This window comes from Balaenoptera acutorostrata, chromosome 10 (genome assembly GCF_949987535.1).
Source record: "Balaenoptera acutorostrata chromosome 10, mBalAcu1.1, whole genome shotgun sequence".
Lineage (NCBI taxonomy): Eukaryota > Metazoa > Chordata > Mammalia > Artiodactyla > Balaenopteridae > Balaenoptera > Balaenoptera acutorostrata.
Window position 1 is genome coordinate 3,968,040 of NC_080073.1, and position 20,333 is coordinate 3,988,372.

General features: G+C 44.5%; 1 protein-coding gene across 1 annotated transcript in view; it reads left to right on the forward strand.

The window, feature by feature from the left end:
* The window catches only part of C10H3orf20 (chromosome 10 C3orf20 homolog), an 86,132-nt gene that overhangs the window by 22,605 nt on the left and 43,194 nt on the right, over positions 1-20,333 (forward strand). Inside the window, exons 6-10 of the mRNA XM_007192652.2 lie at positions 494-646; positions 1,419-1,539; positions 7,773-7,904; positions 12,981-13,104; positions 13,696-13,948. Of these exons, the coding sequence (XP_007192714.2) occupies positions 494-646; positions 1,419-1,539; positions 7,773-7,904; positions 12,981-13,104; positions 13,696-13,948 (783 nt within the window). The remainder of the gene's footprint in view (positions 1-493; positions 647-1,418; positions 1,540-7,772; positions 7,905-12,980; positions 13,105-13,695; positions 13,949-20,333) is intronic.

Genomic DNA, 20,333 nt, shown 5'->3' on the forward strand with positions numbered 1-20,333 from the left:
GTCTACTCTTCTAGATTGGTAAGAAGGGGAAGCAGCCTAACAGCATTAGAAACATCTCTGGCCTCAGAGTTCAGATACTGGCTCTGCCACTTCCTGTGGTGTGATGTAAGGCAGATCATTTCTCTTCACCTTGGATTCCTCATCTGTTGGGTGAATAACTTACCCTGGTTTGTCTGGAACTTTCCTGGTTTTATCACTGAAAGTCCTGCATCCCAGGAAACCCTTTACATGCAGGGAAACCCTACTCATCTGTGAGATGAAGGTAATAGTACCTACCACAGGGTGGTTGTGAGGAGTAGAAAGAGGATACAGGGAAGCACCCAGGGCATGGTTGGTTCCATAGTCATTTAGTTGTTACTTATGCAAAGTGCAGAAGACTGGGAATGATGTACCAAACAGCTAAAACACTGACATGTAGACTTGCTTTCCATGAGGCACCTAAGAGCAGAACCCTGAGAGTTTTCTGTTAGTTCTACTTAACAATTTCTGCCAGCTATCCCTCCGGAAACATTGCTGTGTGTCAGATCCCCACGTGCTGCAGAGGAAGAGCCATCACCTGCCTGTTTAATGACACACCCAGCTTCTCCTTCCTGGCCATGTTCAATGCTGAAGGCCAAGGCTGCGTTCACTACAACCTGAAGGCCCGGTGAGTCGGCTGGGGGAATCTTGGCCCCATGGAAGTATCTCTGAGGGTGACAAAGTGGGACACTGAGGTGGAAAGTAGGAGCCCCTGGGAAAAAGATGGACCAGGCAGTGTCCAGAGGTCTAGGAAGACGGTGTGGCAGGGCCAAAGCAGTGCCTGTAGGGACATAGGTGCTTTGAGGCCCTTCCTTACTTGCTGGATTCATGTCATAGCCAATGAGAAGGGAAATTCCCCAAGTCCTACTCCACTTGTTCCCCCCAGAGCACTAAGATCTTCACTGTTAGCTAGATTCATGGAAGAATTCTTTAGGGGAGAGAAGTGTTTTATACTAGGAAGCAGTGAAGGAGAGGTCATGGGTAGCACATATTCTTGGCAGCCAAATGTTGATTTTGTCTGATTTTCCCAAGGAACTGTTCTTGGAGGGATTGACTTACTTTCATGTGACAGATGTTCCATTTCCCATTTTGGTGCCTGAGCTCTTATATGCTCAGGCTCCTGGGCTACGGGCACACATTCCATTTCTCTCCCCCTTGGGTTTGGCCTGAGCCTCCACCATCTCCGTCAGATCTGACCTTCCCAACAGACTCCCCAGTAGCATCAACAGGTGTGAAGGGACATCAGACCATGTTAGGCGGGGTAAGTAGGGCCACCTGCAAGAGTCCACAGTTCCTCCAGCTGGGGCAGAGTCTCAGAGCCCTGCCTGCCTATAGCCTGTAGTGGTGGGGGCTTCCTTCCGGGACCTGGAGGAAGCTCCTCATTTACGTATCTCTCCTAGCTGCCCGTACGTCTTGGTCTTGGATGAGGAAGGTGGGACCACCAATGACTACAAGGGCTATGTAGTCCACAAGTGGAGCTGGACCTCCAAGACAGAGACTTTGCTCTTCCTGGAATACAAGGTAAGGGTGGGCAGCAGAGGTGAGGCTTGCCACTGGGCTGCCCAGCATTAAGGGCCAAAGGGCTCCCTGTATGACAGGAGCCCTAGCCTCAAGGAGCTTGTAATCTCAGAGGTTCCCACGTTGATGGGCAGTGGTCCAGGGCTGGCTGAAGTGAACTTTTCACCAGCCTACAGCAACTGTTGGCTGCTGTACTGACCTTTCTTGGTAATATGCTTCCTGTTTTATTTTTATTATGAATGATATTATATTTTATAGTTAAAATGTCCTTTATTTTAGGAAGTAACTGTTACAGTAGTTGATAGTTTTATTTTTAATGCCTATGTGTGGCAATAAGAAAAGTAATTCTATGTTGGTATCCCCAGTTTTTGTTTTTATAGTTTTACTATCTGTGAAAGAAAAAAATATGAGAGTTAAAGGAAGCTGATAGACACAAATCCTTTTTTCATTCATTTGGTTGTTCAGCTATTCATCAAAGAGTTATTAAATAATAAATGTTTGATTACTAATATTAAATAATAACACATTTAATATACTAATAAAGCAAATAAGTGTGCTTGTCACTTTACCTATGGCAGAGTTTCTCATCCCCGGAACTACTGACATTTTGAGATGGATAATCCTTTGTAATAACTGTGCATTGTAGGATATTTACCAGTATCTCCCTAGATGCCAGGAGTACCCCCTCTCCTAGTTGTGGCAACCAAAAATATCTCCAGACAGTGCCAAATGTCTCTGGGAGGCAAAACTCACCCATTGTTGAAAATCACCAATCTAGGGGATAGAAAGATAGACAATACCCCTCAAGGAACTCAGAAATCTAGGGGAATAATAAGAGTATGTGGTAGAAAAGTATAAGGGCTGTGAGAGAAGGACAAGCTCATAGGGTTGGGATTCAGAGAAAGATCACAGAACATGGAATCCACCCAAGGTAAGAGTTACAGACAGAAGCACTGTTAGAGTTCATGGTAGGGCTCAAGCATCCTGTCTCATGCCCTTCCTGTTCATCCTCTACGTTGACCACTGGATTCTCATTCTTATATCTCGATTCCTGTAGACCATACCTCTGCTCAGAAACATTTAATTCCTTGAACATGTCTCACCCTTCCTACCCCACTGGCCTGAAATGTAATACATCTTCTCTCTCTGCCAATCCAAATTTTCCCTCCTTCAAGGCCCTACTCAGACTTCCTGTCCTCATGGCACTCCAGTCCACACCCATTTCTCTCTTCTCCCAATGCCCACTGTCTGTATTAAAAAGTAATCTGGGGCTTCCCTGGTGGCGCAGTGGTTGAGAATCTTCCTGCTAATGCAGGGGACACGGGTTCGAGCCCTGGTCTGGGAAGATCCCATGTGCCGCGGAGCAACTGGGCCTGTGAGCCACAATTCCTGAGCCTGCGCGTCTGGAGCCTGTGCTCCGCAACAAGAGAGGCCGCGACGGTGAGAGGCCCGTGCACCGCGATGAAGAGTGGCCCCCGCTTGCCGCAACTAGAGAGAGCCCTCGCACAGAAACGAAGACCCAACACAGCCATAAATAAATAAAAAATAAAATAAAATAAATTAATTTAAAAAAAAAGTAATCTGGACTGAAATGACAAATTTCAGTCATTGTACAATTAGTCATGTAATGAAGAGGTTCTCAGTTGTGGCTGTATATCAGAATCACCCATGGGACTTTAACAAAAATATAGATCCCAGGCACAGCCCTAGAGAGATTGTGATTTAGTTTGTCTGTCATGGGTTCTGGATTTTGTAGTTTTTCACAAGTCTTTCTATTGCTTGACCAGGTCCAGGATCCCCAGTCCAGGGGTGTATTGAGTTATTGCCTTACTATTTAACTTTTTTTAGTTGTATGAAAGTTTACAATCCCAAAAGATTATAAATTGGTTGCAGGCAGACACCATATGTTATATGTCAGTATGGCCAAGTGGACAGAGAACTCTGGGATGAGGGTCTGAGGAGCCAAGTACTAGTGTCAGCTTTGCCAAACCTTGGGTGTGCAGCTTTCTGAAAACCACTCAACTTCTCTGAGTCTTGGTGGCTCATCAATACAAGGTGGGTCACAAGAGCCTCCCTCCTGCCTCACACTGTTTCTGTGAGAACTAAATGAAACAATGGTGGGGAAGGTGCTTTGACACACTAAAGTGTTTCAGCAGCGTGTTTTAGTTCATTGTTCTGTTCCCTAGAGCTGCATACAGAAATGCACAACAGGGGCTGGTACAGTCAGGAGTGGCCTGGAACACAAGTGGCCTTGAGTTGTAACATGAGTGTGTGTGCATATTATTCTCATAGATACAGATAAGAAGGAGGGAGAGCATTCTGGATAGAGGAATAGCATCTGTAAAGGCTTGGAGTTGGGACTCAGGGTGGCATTGTTAAAAGTTCACAAGTGCTTCTCATGAAAGAAAAGTAGGCAAGAGCTGTATGTGTCAGGGGGGTGGAGGTGAGAGGCATTGGATATCATGCTGAGAAGTTTGCATGCTGTCTTGGAGGCTGCAGTGGCAAGTCTGTTTCTGCCCAGATATTTATCGTTCCCAGCATTTTCATTCCTCTCTGAAAATCCAGTTTCCCTCCGGTATCATTTCTCTTCATCCTGAAAAACTTCCTTTAGCATTTCTTTTTTTTTTTTTGAAGATTTATTTATTTATTGATTGATTGCTATGTTGGGTCTTCGTTTCTGTGCGAGGGCTTTCTCTAGTTGCGGCGAGCGGGGACCACTCTTCATCGCGGTGCGCGGGCCTCTCACTATCGCGGCCTCTCTTGTTGTGGAGCACAGGCTCCAGACGCGCAGGCTCAGTAGTTGTGGCTCACGGGCCTAGTTGCTCCGCGGCATGTGGGATCTTCCCAGACCAGGGCTCGAACCCGTGTCGCCTGCATTGGCAGGCAGATTCTCAACCACTGCACCACCAGGGAAGCCCCCCTTTAGCATTTCTTGAAATGGAGATCTTCTGGCAACAAATTCTGTTTTCTTTCATGTGAAAAAGGTCTTTATGAAAGAATATTTTTGCCAGATATGGAATTCTGGTCGACATTTTTTTCTATCAGCATTTTAAAGATGTTCCACTGTGTCTGTCCTCCATAGTTTCTGATGAGAAGTCTGTAGTTATTCAAATCATTGTTCATTCTCTCTAGTTGCTTTCAAGATTTTCTCTTTTAGTTTTCTAAGTTTGACTATGATGTGTCTGCGTGTGGTTGTCTTCATATAAATTCTGTTTGGGGTTTACTGAGCTACTTTAATCTGTAAATTTACATCTTTCACCAAATTTGGGGAGTCGTCTGCCGTCATTTTAGGGAAAAAATGCACTCCAGTCTCTTTCCTTTTCTTCTGAGACTCCAATTACATGTATTTTAGACCTTTTATGTTGTCCCAAAGGTCCCTGAGTCTCTGTTCTTTTTGTTATTGTTCAATATTTTTCTGTTTACTTTTCAGATTGGATAATTTACATGGATCTATCTCCAAATTCACTGACTTTATTCTGTCATTTCTATTCTGCTGTTATGCTAATCCTGTGATGTTTAAAAATTCCAGATATTTATTTTCAACTCTATGATTTCTGTTTAGTTGTTTTTTATATTTTCTGTTTCTCTGTTGAGATTTCCTAATTTTTCTTTCATTACAAATATATTTTCCTTTGCCTCATTGAGCATAGTTAAGTTAGCTGCTGTAAAGCCTTGTCTGGTAATTTCCAACATCTGGGACGTATCAGACAGGATTGGTTATTTGTTGCCTTGAGAACAGCTCACACTTCACTGGCTCTTCACATGTTGAGTCATTTTGGATTGCTGACATTGTGGATGTTATGTTTTAGAGTCTCTGAGTTCTGATGTATTTCTCTGAAGAGTGTTGATTTTTTTGTTTTAACAGGCAATGGGCTTGTTTAGACTCATAATGCAAACTTTGTCTCACCCGCAGTGGGCAGCAGCTCAAATCTCAGTTCAGTCTTCTGTTTCCCTGGAAGTAAACTGCCTTGAGTTTGCACTGCTCACACATGGTTCAGGGATCAGCCAAAGCTGTGGACTGTTTAATCATAGCATTTGGGACTCTATTTCTCTGTCCCTTCTGTAATTCTCTCCTTACTTTTCTGTGACTGTAGTTGACCCCACGTTTTGTCCTTTGGTTCTTTGGGCCAGAAAGAACTCATCCCATGTTGATCCTTTTAAGTTTTGACTCTTCGAAATCTGCCTGCTTTTGCTTACTCTTCTGAGCCTTTGGGTAGTTGTTTTTTGTATTTTTTCCAAGTTCTGTGGGAGGATCAGCCTGTTAGGAGCTGACTCAGCTATGCTGGGAGTATAATCAGCTGGTTAGTTTTTAAGCTGAGGGCTGGTATGCTCCATCCAGCATTTATGTGGAAGGTTGACTGGAGAGGGAAAGATCAGCAGATGGGGCTAGTAGAAAGACTAGTTAAGGAGTTACTAGCCAGACTTGACATGATGAAGGGTATTAGTAGTATTTTTTAAAGGGACCATTTCAGTAAAATAAATCAGTGGCATTCAGAAGTGGGCTGTAGGAGATAAATGAGAGGAAGAGGGAATTATAGATGACTCCACATGGAGTGTGTGTGTCTGGGTGGAAACAAAGCAGTTTCTGAGAGGCTCAGAGGCCCATATGGTTTTTGATGTGCTGATTGGGCTCAGTGGACATCTCTCTCTGGACAGGGATCCTCACCTAGAGTGAGAGATTGGGGATGATATACACATGATATACATGTGGCTCACAAACTCCCAGGAAGATGAGCAGTGGCTGAGTTCATAGAGCACCATCGTTGGGACATTGGGAAGAGGAAGAGAAACCACCCAGGGGCCAAGATAATTAAAAACAACTCTACCAAGCTAAGCCCTTTGCTTATTTTATCTGTGAAATCTGCTTAGTGCCCCAGAGAAAGATTCTGTTATTGTCCCCAGGCTCAGAGAAGCTAAGCAACCTGCCTAAAGTGTCCAACCACAGTGCTTGAGCTCCCAGCCACAGCTCACAGCTCTGTTCTACACTCTCTAGAAGGAGAACAGGAGCAGGTAGTGTCTCTCTTGAGTGAGAGTGATCTACAGGTTTGAAGATGTCACACACTTGGCAGGAAGATGGTCATGGATCAGATGTTTTCAGGGTGTGGAAGGGGAGTAGCACCCAGGCTGCAGAGAATGAGGAAGGGGCTGGGTGGTGAGGAAATTGAGTGTGGACCTTTGGACCAGCAAGTGGAATCCTAGAAGGAAATGGAAGGAGTGAGGATGGAGTGCACTTTCTTAGTTCCGAGGAGTTCTGGGGCATGTGTAGGTCAGGGGCTGTAGAGCTACAGATGCCCAGGCCCCGGTGGGGCCACTGTGCATAAATAACTCTCTGCACACCTGAACCAGCCAGGGCCCTTATGTGTGCGTTGCTCTGCCACATCCTGACAATATCTGCTCGTGTTTGGTGCGGGCCTTTGTGGTTTAGAAAGCCACTTCCATAATCTTTATCTTATTTGAACCTAACACGAGCATTTTGACTCTGATGTTGAAGATTGGGAGCTTCAGAGAGGCCCAGTGGCTTGCTAACCAGAGGCAGAACTGGGACTCACTCCAGACCACAGAGTTCTTAGTAAGGAGTCAGTTGCTATAAGGGCAGCTCACCCTCCCTGTGTTCTTCTCTGGGACTGCTACCTAGGAAATCCCACCCTTTTGGAAGTGATGAAAAAGGGTGGCTCCTCCTCAGGGGAGGAGTGGTGACACATTTGGTGACTGCAGGAGAGGGGAATGAGCATGTGTGGCATGGCCCTGGCTGGGTTCCCTTTTGCCATCTGCCCACCCATCTGCAGAGGGGTGAGTTCTGGTCCCCCTGCCAAGGTAGTTCTGCGTGCTTTCCTAGTCAGACCTGGTGCCTGGGTGGACACAGTGTCAGATTCAGGGACAGTGTTGGCTTCTGACTCCTATCCAACTCTACCAGAACCAAAGCTGACTCACCTGTTGAATCCCTGTGTCTCCTTCACAGTTGGTTACAGGTTTGGGTTGGAAAGGGAAAGGGCAGGGGTAAGGAACCATCATTACTTTTTCTGCTAATCCCTCCAAGAAAAATTGGAATTCTTATGTGTTCTCCCTGAAAACAGGATTCTACCATAATAACCAGAAAGATCTTACAACTCTCTTAGCCCCAAGCCAAGAGGGGTTTTGGTTTTGTGGTTTTCTGTTGTCCCTCCTACCCAGTCAGGAACGGGTAGGTGGGACAACAGAAGCAGGGATCCACTGAGTCCTGGTTTCTTCATCCACAGGTGAATGAGCAAATGAAGCTGACGGTGCTAGGGCAGGATTCTATCATGGTCACCTTTACCTCCCTGAATGAGACAGTAACACTCCCCGTATCGGCCAACAACTGTCCCCACGGGACATCACACGATAAACGGGTAAGGCACGCAGACCAGTCACCCAGGCCTGATCCCAGAGCGTTTCAACATGGATTGTCACTTTGGAATGCCTTTGTTCTTCCTGGCTCCCCTACCCATACAAGGCCCCACCTCTTTCCCTGCCTAATGGACTTCTACTCATCATTCACTGTCTGACTTTAGTACCACCTTCTCTGTGAAACTTCTATCAAGAGTCTTTCAGGTGTGACAGGATCCATTGCAGACTAGCTTAAGCATGGAAAGAAACTGTATTGGCTCAGTAAACTGAAAAGTCAGTCTGTAGATAGGCAGCATCAGGCATGGCTGGATCCACGCCCTCAAAGGATTCCATCAGATCTTCCCATCTCTTGGCTCTGCCTTCCTCTTTGTTGGCTTTATTCTCAAGGAGTTTCTCTTATTATGGTGACAAGATGGTCATGAGCCTCTCCAGGCTTATTGTTCTACCAGCTTTGGTCTCCCCAGTAAAAAGAGGACTTCTCTTTGCTAAGCACTTCAGTAGAGGTGCCAACACCAACATCATTGGCTCCATCTACTGCCTGCACCTGAAATGTTCTCTGTGGTGAGGTATGTGTGTTGCTCTTACTAGCCAGGCTCGAGTGGTCATGTCCATCCCAGGAGCTGAGGGGTGTGATCAGCCCCAGGTATACCACTTAGGCAAACGATTAGGCAGAAGTGTGTTCCTAAAGGAAAATCATGGTGCTGTTACCAGAAAAGGGAGATATGGTGCCGGAGAGAGTAACTGCCCATGTGTTGATGACCCTCTCCACCACCCCCTTTCCCATCCCAGGTAGAATCTGCCTGTCCCCTTGCTCAGCCCTCCCAGCCGTGACTCACCTCCATTCCAACACTGCTTTATTTACAAGCCAGCCTTCTCTACCAAACTGGGAATTCCCTGTGATTCCTACAGGTACTGTTGCCCTGAAGCACAGGGACTGCTTCAAATGAAGCACTTGCTAAGGGGGTAGATGAGCCAGTGTTGGAGTCTGGAAACCCAGTTCTTCATTCACTGGGTCTTTGTGGATCCTACTGTGTGCCTGGTCCAGAGTCAACATTGTGAAAAGAGATGGAGAGGATGAGGGGACAAAGTCCCTGTTCCCCGAGGAGTTTATAGTCTGGAAGAGAATAGTTGACATTCACCATGAGACTGGGGTGGCCACGGGCTCCTTGGTGGCACTGGCTGCTGGCATTACACACAGGGGATTGGCTCACTCAGGAAGCCTCCTTGGAGTGGGAGCGGGGGGACCACACCTCCCAGTCTTCCCGGGGCCAGTCCCGGTTTATGCCTATCAGCCCAGGAGTTATTAGTAGCATCCCTTTCACTCTCAGAAGTGTCCCAGTTTGGCTGATAAACTATAGTCACTCTGAAGGAGGCATTTGCACTGTGAGGGCATTTGCCACCACATGCCGAAGGCTCATAGGCTCTCAGGGCTGACAGAGCCCATAGGAGCAGCCAGCCCCATGTCTCCCCTTTACGTGGGGACACGCGAGGCTGGCATTTGTTGGAGAGGCATGTTATCTAAACAAGACACAGAGAACACCTGTTTTTCCTGGAGGGAAGCGTTGCACCTGTTTTTTTCACTGCTCTTACATTTCAGCAGCATTTCAACTTCATTAGTTGATTAGCTAATTCAATAAACATGTATTAGCACCTGCCGTGTGCCGGATTGGCTGCTGGGGATGTCAAAGTGAAAGAAGCCTCACTCCCTCTAGTCTCTGAAATACTTTCAGTCTAATGGAAGGGGCAAAAGCATCAACACAGGTTTGTGATCCAGCTTGACTGGTGTGGTGCGCGGGAGAGAGGGGCGCTGAGGGAGCTGGTAGGTTCGTTAAAGGGATCTCATTGAGCACCCAGGAAACTCAGATGCCAATGACTTCAGCCTACACTCCTCATGCCAAAGAGCAAAACAACGCCAGGATTTTGAGTCCATTAGGGCTGAGATGACTGCTGATTGATGAGTCCATTCTGTCAATTTGGTTCCATGCTCTTACTCTAAACGTCATTGTTGGCTGACTTAAGTACACAGGATGTATGAGGTCACATGTCTACATTCCTTGAAAACCTTTTTATACTGTATTTTAAAAAATGTGCATTTACTTACCAAAGGCAGTAGATAATAGAAAAATTTTTGTTCACATAAAATTGCAGTAATGCTTCGTTTTTCTGGCAACCTCTTGTCTGGTAATCTCTGAAATTTGGAACATGGCTAAGAACCAGGACGTAAGCAGTTGAAGGCCCCCATGAACAGCTGAGAGAAATCACTCTAAGTTCCATGTACCGAACATGTCCTCTTGGCCTAGGAAAGCCCCTCAGTCATTCACATCTTATGTTTTCTTAGCTAAATGCAGCCTTAGAGAGCTAGAATCAGAGGTCCAGAGCTGTGCTGTCCAATATGGTAGCCATGAGTCACAAATGGCTATTGAGCACTTGAAATGTGACAATTCCAGGCTGAGATGGGCTAGAAGTGAAAGCACACGCTGCATTTCAAAGACTTAGTATGAAAAGAGAATGTAGCATTTCTTATTGATCATTTATTTTGATTACATGTTGTAGTAATCATATTTTTGATGTATTGGGTTAGATAAATATGTTATTAGAATTAATTTCACCTTCTGAGAATGTTTTTATTTATTTATTTATTTATGGCTGCGTTGGGTCTTTGTTGCTGCGCACGGGCTTTCTCGAGTTGCGGCGAGCGGGGACTACACTTTGTTGCAGCGCGTGGGCTTCTCATTGCGGTGGCTTCTCTTGCTGTGGAGCACTGGCTCTAGGCGTGCGGGCTTCAGTAGTTGTGGCTCACAGGCTCTAGAGTGCAGGCTCAGTAGTTGTGGTGCGTGGGCTTAGTTGCTCCACGACATGTGGGATCTTCCCGGACCAGGGCTCAAACCCGTGTCCCCTACATTGGCAGGCGGATTCTTAACCACTGCGCCACCAGGGAAGTCCCCTGAGAATGTCTTTAATGTGGCTTCAGGAATGTTTAAAGCCACACATGCAGTTCGCATTATATTTTTACTGAACAGTGGGGATCTAAAGGTGGAGTACTCATTAGGGGAAGTTCGCAGAGGCTGACAGTGCGGAAGGAGGCTGGAAGTTATCTATTAAAAAGAACATTGTAACTCAAAAAGCATAACCATCTTGGAGACATCTAGCGTAGGGATAAACAGACAAATACATTAAAACAGCTTCTGAAAACCACCACATTCTAGAGGATAGTCGTTGATGTTGACCAAGGAGACTGATTTGCCCCAGAACATCCTCGTCTTAACCTCTTCTGTTTGAGAGAGCGGGATGGTGTACTGTATATTACAACCTTCTGACTAGATAAACAACAACAAATGAAGACTTATTGTGGGTAACAGGATTTCCAAATGTTGACCCTAGCTTCCAGATTAAGCATCTTGGAATATTTTTATGTGAAATCTCGAGGCTGGCAGAGAGCCTCAGCTAGGAGGTGGCCTCAGGCCTTCCCTTTCCTTGCTGGGCATCGGTTTCCCCATTTGTATAGTGATGTGTAAAGGCCCACCCAGCTATCCCACACTTCTCTCCTAGGACTTTAAAAATCCATTCAACTGCAGTCGTGTGTGTGTGTGTGTGTGTGTGTGTATGTTTGGAGCTGGTTGTCACCCACTCATCAGCAAACCTGTGGCCATCTAGGAAAGCTGAGGGGTGGGAGTAGGGTGGCCTCTTCCCTCACACTCCCTGTCAGTGGAAAACTTGTTAAATGGTTTCCCCAGACACCCATCACCCTGGAAGGAACCACCCATCAGAGCGACAGGCAGAATGGCAGTCCCAGCTTTTATAGCCCTGCGGCCAGGCTCCTCACTAAATTTTCTATCAAGGCAGCACTTTGGAAGCGAGGAAATGCCTCAATTTAAATGCTTTATTAGCCCAGTGCTGCCTCAGATCCTTTTGGGAAGCAAGACTGCATATAAATTATAAATAAATAAATAAAATTAGCCCAGAGGCAGAGGTTGGGGCCAACAAACAGAAGGATCGTTGAGGCTTTGGTATTAATTGGGGCATCCTTTACAGAAGCTCTGCCTGCAGGACAAAGAGGGACACGTGGCTGACTTCATCGCTCTTCAGAAAGTCTGTCCACCACTCACCCCGCTCTCTCCACCTGAGGCTTCAATTCTGCAGACGAAAAATTATTTCACACCTCCTCTGTGTGAAGTGGGAGATATAGACCGCATGGACCCTGCCTTCAGGGGCTGACGAAGTTTAGGGATAAAGAAAGTAAAAAGTGACCAGCACCCAGGGCAAGAAGGACAGGAACGAGCAGATGTGCAAGCTCAACGTGGGGAGTGATTGCTGGTAGCTCAGCAAGTCTGTGACGCCTTCCTGAAGAAAAAGTCAGACCCTGATTACCATTAACTCCAGAATCTGAACCTAGTTTTGCCCCGGCAGAGGCAGAGGTTGAACTGCAGGGCGACCTCAGCTGTCCCATCGTAGCTCTGGAGCCAGTGTGGCCCTTTGGAGTAATCCTGAATTGAGGCCGGAGGCCTGGGCCTTGGTGCCCATGGGGACCAGTCAGTCTGTGTAACCCTGGCCTAGGGCAGTCTCTCAGCAGAGAGCGGCCAGCAGGGTGAAGAGGGTTCTGTGGGTCATGCAATAGAGGGAGACAGGCAGCAAACGTCCAGAGAGGCGTTTGTCCACCCAGTTATTCATAGCGCAACAGGCATTAATTGAGTGCCTTCTGTGCGATGGGCACTTGGACACAAAGGAGACCAAAACCTGATCCTTGTCCTCTAGGAGCTTAGAGTCTGGCTGGGGAGACAGGCTCCCAGGCAACTGATCATTTCACAAAGGGCTAACCTCTGTCTTCAGGCTGCATAGAGAAAGTGGTGAGGGTCCAAGGCAAGGAACAGTTCTGCCCAGTGCAACCAACCTCCCTGGGGGGGACGTTTGAGGTGGGTTGGGTCAGTGTGCGGGGATTCACTGGGCTGAGGGGAGAGAGGTGGGTCCCAGGCAGGAGCGGCACATCCTCTAAGCCAGGGCTAAGCCTTGTGGTCACTGGGCTGGGCAGACGGCTCCTGGCGGGGCAGGTGACAATGCCCTTCCCCTTGGCCTTTCCCCAGATGACCCGCAGAATCAGCAGCGTGGATGAAAAGGTGTCTAAGATGAGTCGGGCCCTGGCAGAGATCAAGAGGCGGTTTCAGAAGACAGTGTCCCAGTTCATGCACTCCGTCCTGCTAGCGGCAGGTAAGGAGACTATATAGTAAGATTATAAATCTTACTACCTAGCGTTATAAATATTTATTTGTTTTCCCATCCCCACCCCCCATTCCTGCTTGGAGTGCCAGAGGCAGGAAATCCTGTATGGGGTCATCTTTATGCCCAGTGCCCAACATTTAGTAAATGTTTGGTAAGTGAATGAAGAAATGAGAGGCCCTTGGCCAGTCTAGCAGAGAAAGCAAAAGAAAAATACAACAAAGAACATAGATGGAAATGACTTAAGTCTGGAGGCACAGGGAACAACATGGGTGCATAGTGTACCCAGCCTCTACATTGAGTGCTATAAAGGACGCAAAGCTGAATGAAACACAGGCCCATGGGGGAAGAGGGATCAAAGGTGGGTCTTGACAGATGGCCAGAAATGAGATCGATTTGTTCTTCCATTCAGCCAGCACTTACTGATCCACTAGCCGCACTAGGGTGGGAGCACTGGGCCAGGCAACGGGAGGCAGCAGACTCTGCGAGAGTAATGGCCTGGAGAGGGAGCTGTGCAGTGTCACAGCGGGGCATGGCGGCCAGGCCACGAGGGGGAGTGACACCAGTGTCTTCTGTTCACAGGCCTGTTCACCATAGAATATCTGGTAAAGGAAGAGGCAGAAGTCACTCGGACCAGATTAAGGTCCGGGCCCTATCCCGAGCATGCCACCAAGCTGAGTTTATACACAGGAGAAATCCTTTCATTACAGTCTCAGTCAGCCCAACCCGAATCCTCAATTGGAGAGTCTTCGAAGGAGGAGCCTGTGTTGGCTCCTGTGAACCCCACTCGGAAGAAGCCCATCAAGGTCCAGGCCAAGGCCACGGTCACACCCAGGTGGGCTTGGGCCTTCATTTCTTCCAGCTTCTGTGTGTCAGATGCTGAGATGGGTAGTAAACACGCTATGGTGAACAAAACAGATGAGGCCCCTCCCTCTTGGAGTTGAAATTTTAGGGGTGGGGAAAGATAGAAGATAAACATGTGAACAGCTGAACTATTTTAGTTAGGGATAAGGCTGGGATGAAAGTAGACCGGGGAAATGGGTTAGAGCCGAGGCTGGCAAACTACGGTCAGGGGCCAAATCTGGCCCCACTGCCTGCCTTTTTTATGGGTGAGCTAAGAGTCGTTTTTACCTTTTTATTTTTATTTTTTAAAATAAATTTATTTATTTATTTATTTATTTTTGGCTGCATTGGGTCTTCATTGCTGTGCGTGGGCTTTCTCTGGTTGCTGCGAGCGGGGGCTGCTCTTCATTGCGGTGAGTGGGCTTCTCATTGTGGTGGTTTCTCTTGTTGTGGAGCACGGGCTCTAGGCACGCAGGCTTCATTAGTTGTGGCACGCGGGCTCAGTAGTTGTGGCTCACGGGCTTTAGAGTGCAGGCTCAGTAGTTGTGGCTCACGGGCTTTAGAGCGCAGGCTCAGTAGTTGTGGCTCATGGGCTCTAGAGTGCAGGCTCAGTAGTTGTGGCGCACGGGCTTAGTTGCTCCGTGGCATGTGGGATCTTCCCGGACCAGGACTCGAACCCGTGTCCACTGCATTGGCAGGCGGATTCTTAACCACTGCGCCACCAGGGAAGCCCATTTTTATGTTTTTTAATGCTTGGGAGGAAGAAAATCAAAAGACGAGTTTTTCGTGACATGTGAAATGATATGAAATTCAAATTCAGGATCCATAAGTAATGTTTTAATGGGGCACAAACATGCCCACTCATTTACATGTTGTCTGTAGCTGCTTTCCTGCTAAGATGGAAATTTTGAGTCATTGTGACCAAGACCACCTGGCCTGCAAAGACTAGAGTTTTTACTGTCTGGCCCTTTGTAGAAAATGCTGACTGACCCCAGGCATGGAGAGTGACTGGAAAGTAGGGTGGGATGTGGTACACTAGGTAGACAGTTGGGGAAGCAGTTCTGAAGAGATATTTTAATGGAGGGCTGAAGGATTAGAAATAGGCACAAAGAAGGATCAAGAAGGAACATCAGGCAGAGGACAGAACAAGTACAAATACCTTGAGATAAGAACAAGTTTGGTATGTGTGAGGGAAAGTGAGAAGACCAGTGTGGAGCACTGTGAGGAAGGGGGAAGAGGGATACAAATTGAGGACAGAAAGGTAGGCAGAAGCTGGATCAGGTAGCCTTGTGAGTGTTATAGAGAAAGCCGTTCTGTACCTGCAAGGCAGGAAGTGACATCATCTGATTCATGAAGTTTTTAGAAAACTGAATAAAATGATAAGATATATATCTCTTCTGTTTTAACTTAAAAAATTTTATAAAATATAGAAAAATGAACAAATCCTAAGTTTATATAGCTCAACGTGTATCATGAAGTGAACATACCCTATAAGCCCCAAGAAACAGAACATTATCAGCTCCTTAGAAGTTCTCTTTTGTCCCCTCCCTATCAATAATCCCACCCTCCTCCCCAACAGGATGATTTCTCACATCATAGATTTATATATTTTTAAACTATTTAAATAGAACTATTCAGTATGTATTCTTTGGTGTCTGGTCTCTTTTGCTCAGTGTTACAATGTGAGATTTATCCATGTTGCTGCGTGTGGCAGAACCACTGCTCATTTTCATTGCTATGTAATAAACTATTGTAAGACTACACTAAAAATTTTATGCATTCTAATGTTGATGGATATTTGGGTTGGTTACAGTTTTGGTAATGACAGACTGTGCTGGTTTTTGTATATGTCCTTATTTCTGGTTGGGATATGCCTGGATGTGAAATTGCTGTCATAGAGTATGTGTATGTTATGCTAGATCCTGTAGTTCTGGTGAGACTATGTTTTCCAAATGGTGGTTTCAAGTTCCACTCCCACCAGCAGTGTATGAGCATTCCAGTTGCTCCAAATCCTCACAATGCTTGATATTGTCCATCGTTGTTTTTTTTTTTTTTAAAGATCTTTATTGGAGTATAATTGCTTTACAATGGTGTGTTAGTTTCTGCTTTATAACAAAGTGAATCAGTTATACATATACATATGTTCCCATATCTCTTCCCTCTTGCATCTCCCTCCCTCCCACCCTCCCTATCCCACCCGTCTAGGTGGTCACAAAGCACCGAGCTGATCTCCCTGTGCTATGCGGCTGCTTCCCACTAGCTATCTATTTTACATTTGGTAGTGTATATATGTCCATGCCACTCTCTCACCCTGTCACATCTCACCCCTCCCCCTCCCCATATCCTCAAGTCCATTCTCTAGTAGGTCTGTGTCTTTATTCCCGTCTTGCCACTAGGTTCTTCATGACTTTTTTTTTTCTCCTGAGATTCCATATATATGTGTTAGCATACTGTATTTATTTTTCTCTTTCTGACTTACTTCACTCTGTATGACAGACTCTAACTCCATCCACCTCATTACAAATACCTCCATTTCGTTTCTTTTTATGGCTGAGTAATATTCATTGTATATATGTGCCACATCTTCTTTATCCATTCATCCGATGATGGACACTTAGGTTGCTTCCATGTCCTGGCTATTGTAAATAGAGCTGCAATGAACATTTTGGTACATGACTCTTTTTGAATTATGGTTTTCTCAGGGTATATGCCCAGTAGTGGGATTGCTGGGTCATAAGGTAGTTCTATTTTTAGTTTTTTAAGGAACCTCCATACTGTTCTCCATAGTGACTGTATCAATTTACATTCCCACCAACAGTGCAAGAGTGTTCCCTTTTCTCCACACCCTCTCCAGCATTTATTGTTTCTAGATTTTTTGATGATGGCCATTCTGACTGGTGTGAGATGATACCTCATTGTAGTTTTGATTTGCATTTCTCTGATGATTAATGATGTTGAGCATTCTTTCATGTGTCTGTTGGCAATCTGTATATCTTCTTTGGAGAAATGTCTATTTAGGTCTTCTGCCCATTTTTGGATTGGGTTGTTTGTTTTTTTGTTATTGAGCTGCATGAGCTGCTTGTAAATCTTGGAGATTAATCCTTTGTCAGTTGCTTCATTTGCAAATATTTTCTCCCATTCTGAGGGTTGTCTTTTGGTCTTGTTTATGGTTTCCTTTGCTGTGCAAAAGCTTTTAAGTTTCATTAGGTCCCATTTGTTTATTTGTGTTTTTATTTCCATTTCTCTAGGAACTGGGTCAAAAAGGATCTTGCTGTGATTTATGTCATAGAGTGTTCTGCCTATGTTTTCCTCTAAGAGTTTGATAGTGTCTGGCCTTACACTTAGGTCTTTAATGCATTTTGAGTTTATTTTTGTGTATGGTGTCAGGGAGTGTTCTATTTTCATACTTTTACATGAACCTGTCCAATTTTCCCAGCACCACTTATTGAAGAGGCTATCTTTTCTCCACTGTATATGCTTGCCTCCTTTATCAAAGATAAGGTGACCATATGTGCGTGGGTTTATCTCTGGGCTTTCTATCCTGTTCCATTGATCTATATTTCTGTTTTTGTGCCAGTACCAAACTGTCTTGATTACTGTAGCTTTGTAATATAGTCTGAAGTCAGGGAGCCTGATTCCTCCAGCTCCATTTTTCGTTCTCAAGATTGCTTTGGCTATTCGGGGTCTTTTGTGTCTCCATACAAATTGTGAAATTTTTTGTTCTAGTTCTGTGAAAAATGCCAGTGGTAGTTTGATAGGGATTGCATTGAATCTGTAGATTGCTTTGGGTAGTAGAGTCATTTTCACAATGTTGATTCTTCCAATCCAAGAACATGGTATATCTCTCCATCTATTTGTATCATCTTTAATTTCTTTCATCAGTGTCCTATAATTTTCTGCATACAGGTCTTTTGTCTCCTTAAGTAGGTTTATTCCTAGATATTTTATTCTTTTTGTTGCAATGGTAAACGGGAGTGTTTTCTTTATTTCACTTTCAGATTTTTCATCATTAGTGTATAGGAATGCAAGAGATTTCTGTGCATTAATTTTGTATCATGCTACTTTACCAAATTCATTGATTAGCTCTAGTAGTTTTCTGGTAGCATCTTTAGGATTCTCTATGTATAGTATCATGTCATCTGCAAACAGTGACAGCTTTACTTCTTCTTTTCCGATTTGGATTCCTTTTATTTCTTTTTCTTCTCTGATTGCTGTGGCTAACACTTCCAAAACTATGTTGAATAATAGTGGTGAGAGTGGGCAACCTTGTCTTGTTTCTGATCTTAGTGGAAATGGTTTCAGTTTTTCACCATTGAGGACAATGTTGGCTGTGGGTTTGTCATATATGGCCTTTATTATGTTGAGGAAAGTTCCCTCTATGCCTACTTTCTGCAGGGCTTTTATCATAAATGGGTGTTGAATTTTGTCGAAAGCTTTCTCTGCATCTATTGAGATGATCATACGGTTTTTCTCCTTCAATTTGTTAATATGATGTATCACGTTGATTGATTTGCGTATATTGAAGAATCCTTGCATTCCTGGAATAAACCCCACTTGATCATGGTGTATAATCCTTTTAATGTGCTGTTGGATTCTGTTTGCTAGTATTTTGTTGAGGATTTTTGCATCTGTGTTCATCAGTGATATTGGCCTGTAGTTTTCTTTCTTTGTGACATCCTTGTCTGGTTTTGGTATCAGGGTGATTGTGGCCTCATAGAATGAGTTTGGGAGTGTTCCTCCCTCTGCAATATTTTGGAAGAGTTTGAGAAGGATAGGTGTTAGCTCTTCTCTAAATGTTTGATAGAATTCGCCTGTGAAGCCATCTGGTCCTGGGCTTTTGTTTGTTGGAAGATTTTTAATCACAGTTTCAATTTCAGTGCTTGTGATTGGTCTGTTCATATTTTCTATTTCTTCCTGGTTCAGTCTCGGCAGGTTGTGCATTTCTAAGAATCTGTCCATTTCTTCCAGGTTGTCCATTTTATTGGCATAGAGTTGCTTGTAGTAATCTCTCATGATCGTTTGTATTTCTGCAGTGTCAGTGGTTACTTCTCCTTTTTCATTTCTAATTCTATTGATTTGAGTCTTCTCCCTTTTTCTCTTGATGAGTCTGGCTAATGGTTTATCAATTTTGTTTATCTTCTCGAAGAACCAGCTTTTAGTTTCATTGATTTTTGCTATTGTTTCCTTCATTTCTTTTTCATTTATTTCTGATCTGATCTTTATGATTTCTTTCCTTCTGCTAGCTTTGGGGTTTTTTTGCTCTTCTTTCTCTAATTGCTTTAGGTGCAAGGTTAGGTTGTTTATTCGAGATGTTTCCTGTTTCTTGATGTAGGCTTGTATTGCTATAAACTTCCCTCTTAGAACTGCTTTTGCTGCATCCCATAGGTTTTGGGTCGTCGTGTTTTCATTGTCATTTGTTTCTAGGTATTTTTTGATTTCTCCTTTGATTTCTTCAGCGATCACTTCGTTATTAAGTAGTGTATTCTGTAGCCTCCATGTGTTTGTATTTTTTACAGATCTTTTCCTGTAATTGATATCTAGTCTCATAGCGTTGTGGTCGGAAAAGATACTTGATACGATTTCAATTTTCTTAAATTTACCAAGGCTTGATTTGTGACCCAAGATATGATCTATCCTGGAGAATGTTCCATGAGCACTTGAGAAAAATGTGTATTCTGTTGTTTTTGGGTGGAATGTCCTATAAATATCAATTAAGTCCATCTTGTTTAATGTATCATTTAAAGCTTGTGTTTCCTTATTTATTTTCATTTTGGATGATCTGTCCATTGGTGAAAGTGGGGTGTTAAAGTCCCCTACTATGATTGTGTTACTGTCGATTTCCCCTTTTATGGCTGTTAGTATTTGCCTTATGTATTGAGGTGCTCCTATGTTGGGTGCATAAATATTTACAATTGTTATACCTTCCTCTTGGATCGATCCCTTGATCATTATTTAGTGTCCTTCTTTGTCTCTTGTAATAGTCTTTATTTTAAAGTCTATTTTGTCTGATATGAGAATTGCTACTCCAGCTTTCTTTTGATTTCCATTTGCATGGAATATCTTTTTCCATCCCCTCACTTTCAGTCTGTATGTGTCTCTAGGTCTGAAGTGGGTCTCTTGTAGACAGCATATATATGGGTCTTGTTTTTGTATCCATTCAGCCAGTCTGTGTCTTTTGGTGGGAGCATTTAATCCATTTACATTTAAGGTAATTATCGATATGTATGTTCCTTTTCCCATTTTCTTAAATATTTTGGGTTTGTTATTGTAGGTGTTTTCCTTCTCTTGTGTTTCTTGCCTAGAGAAGTTCCTTTAGCATTTGTTGTAAAGCTGGTTTGGTGGTGCTGAACTCTCTCAGCTTTTGCTTGTCTGTAAAG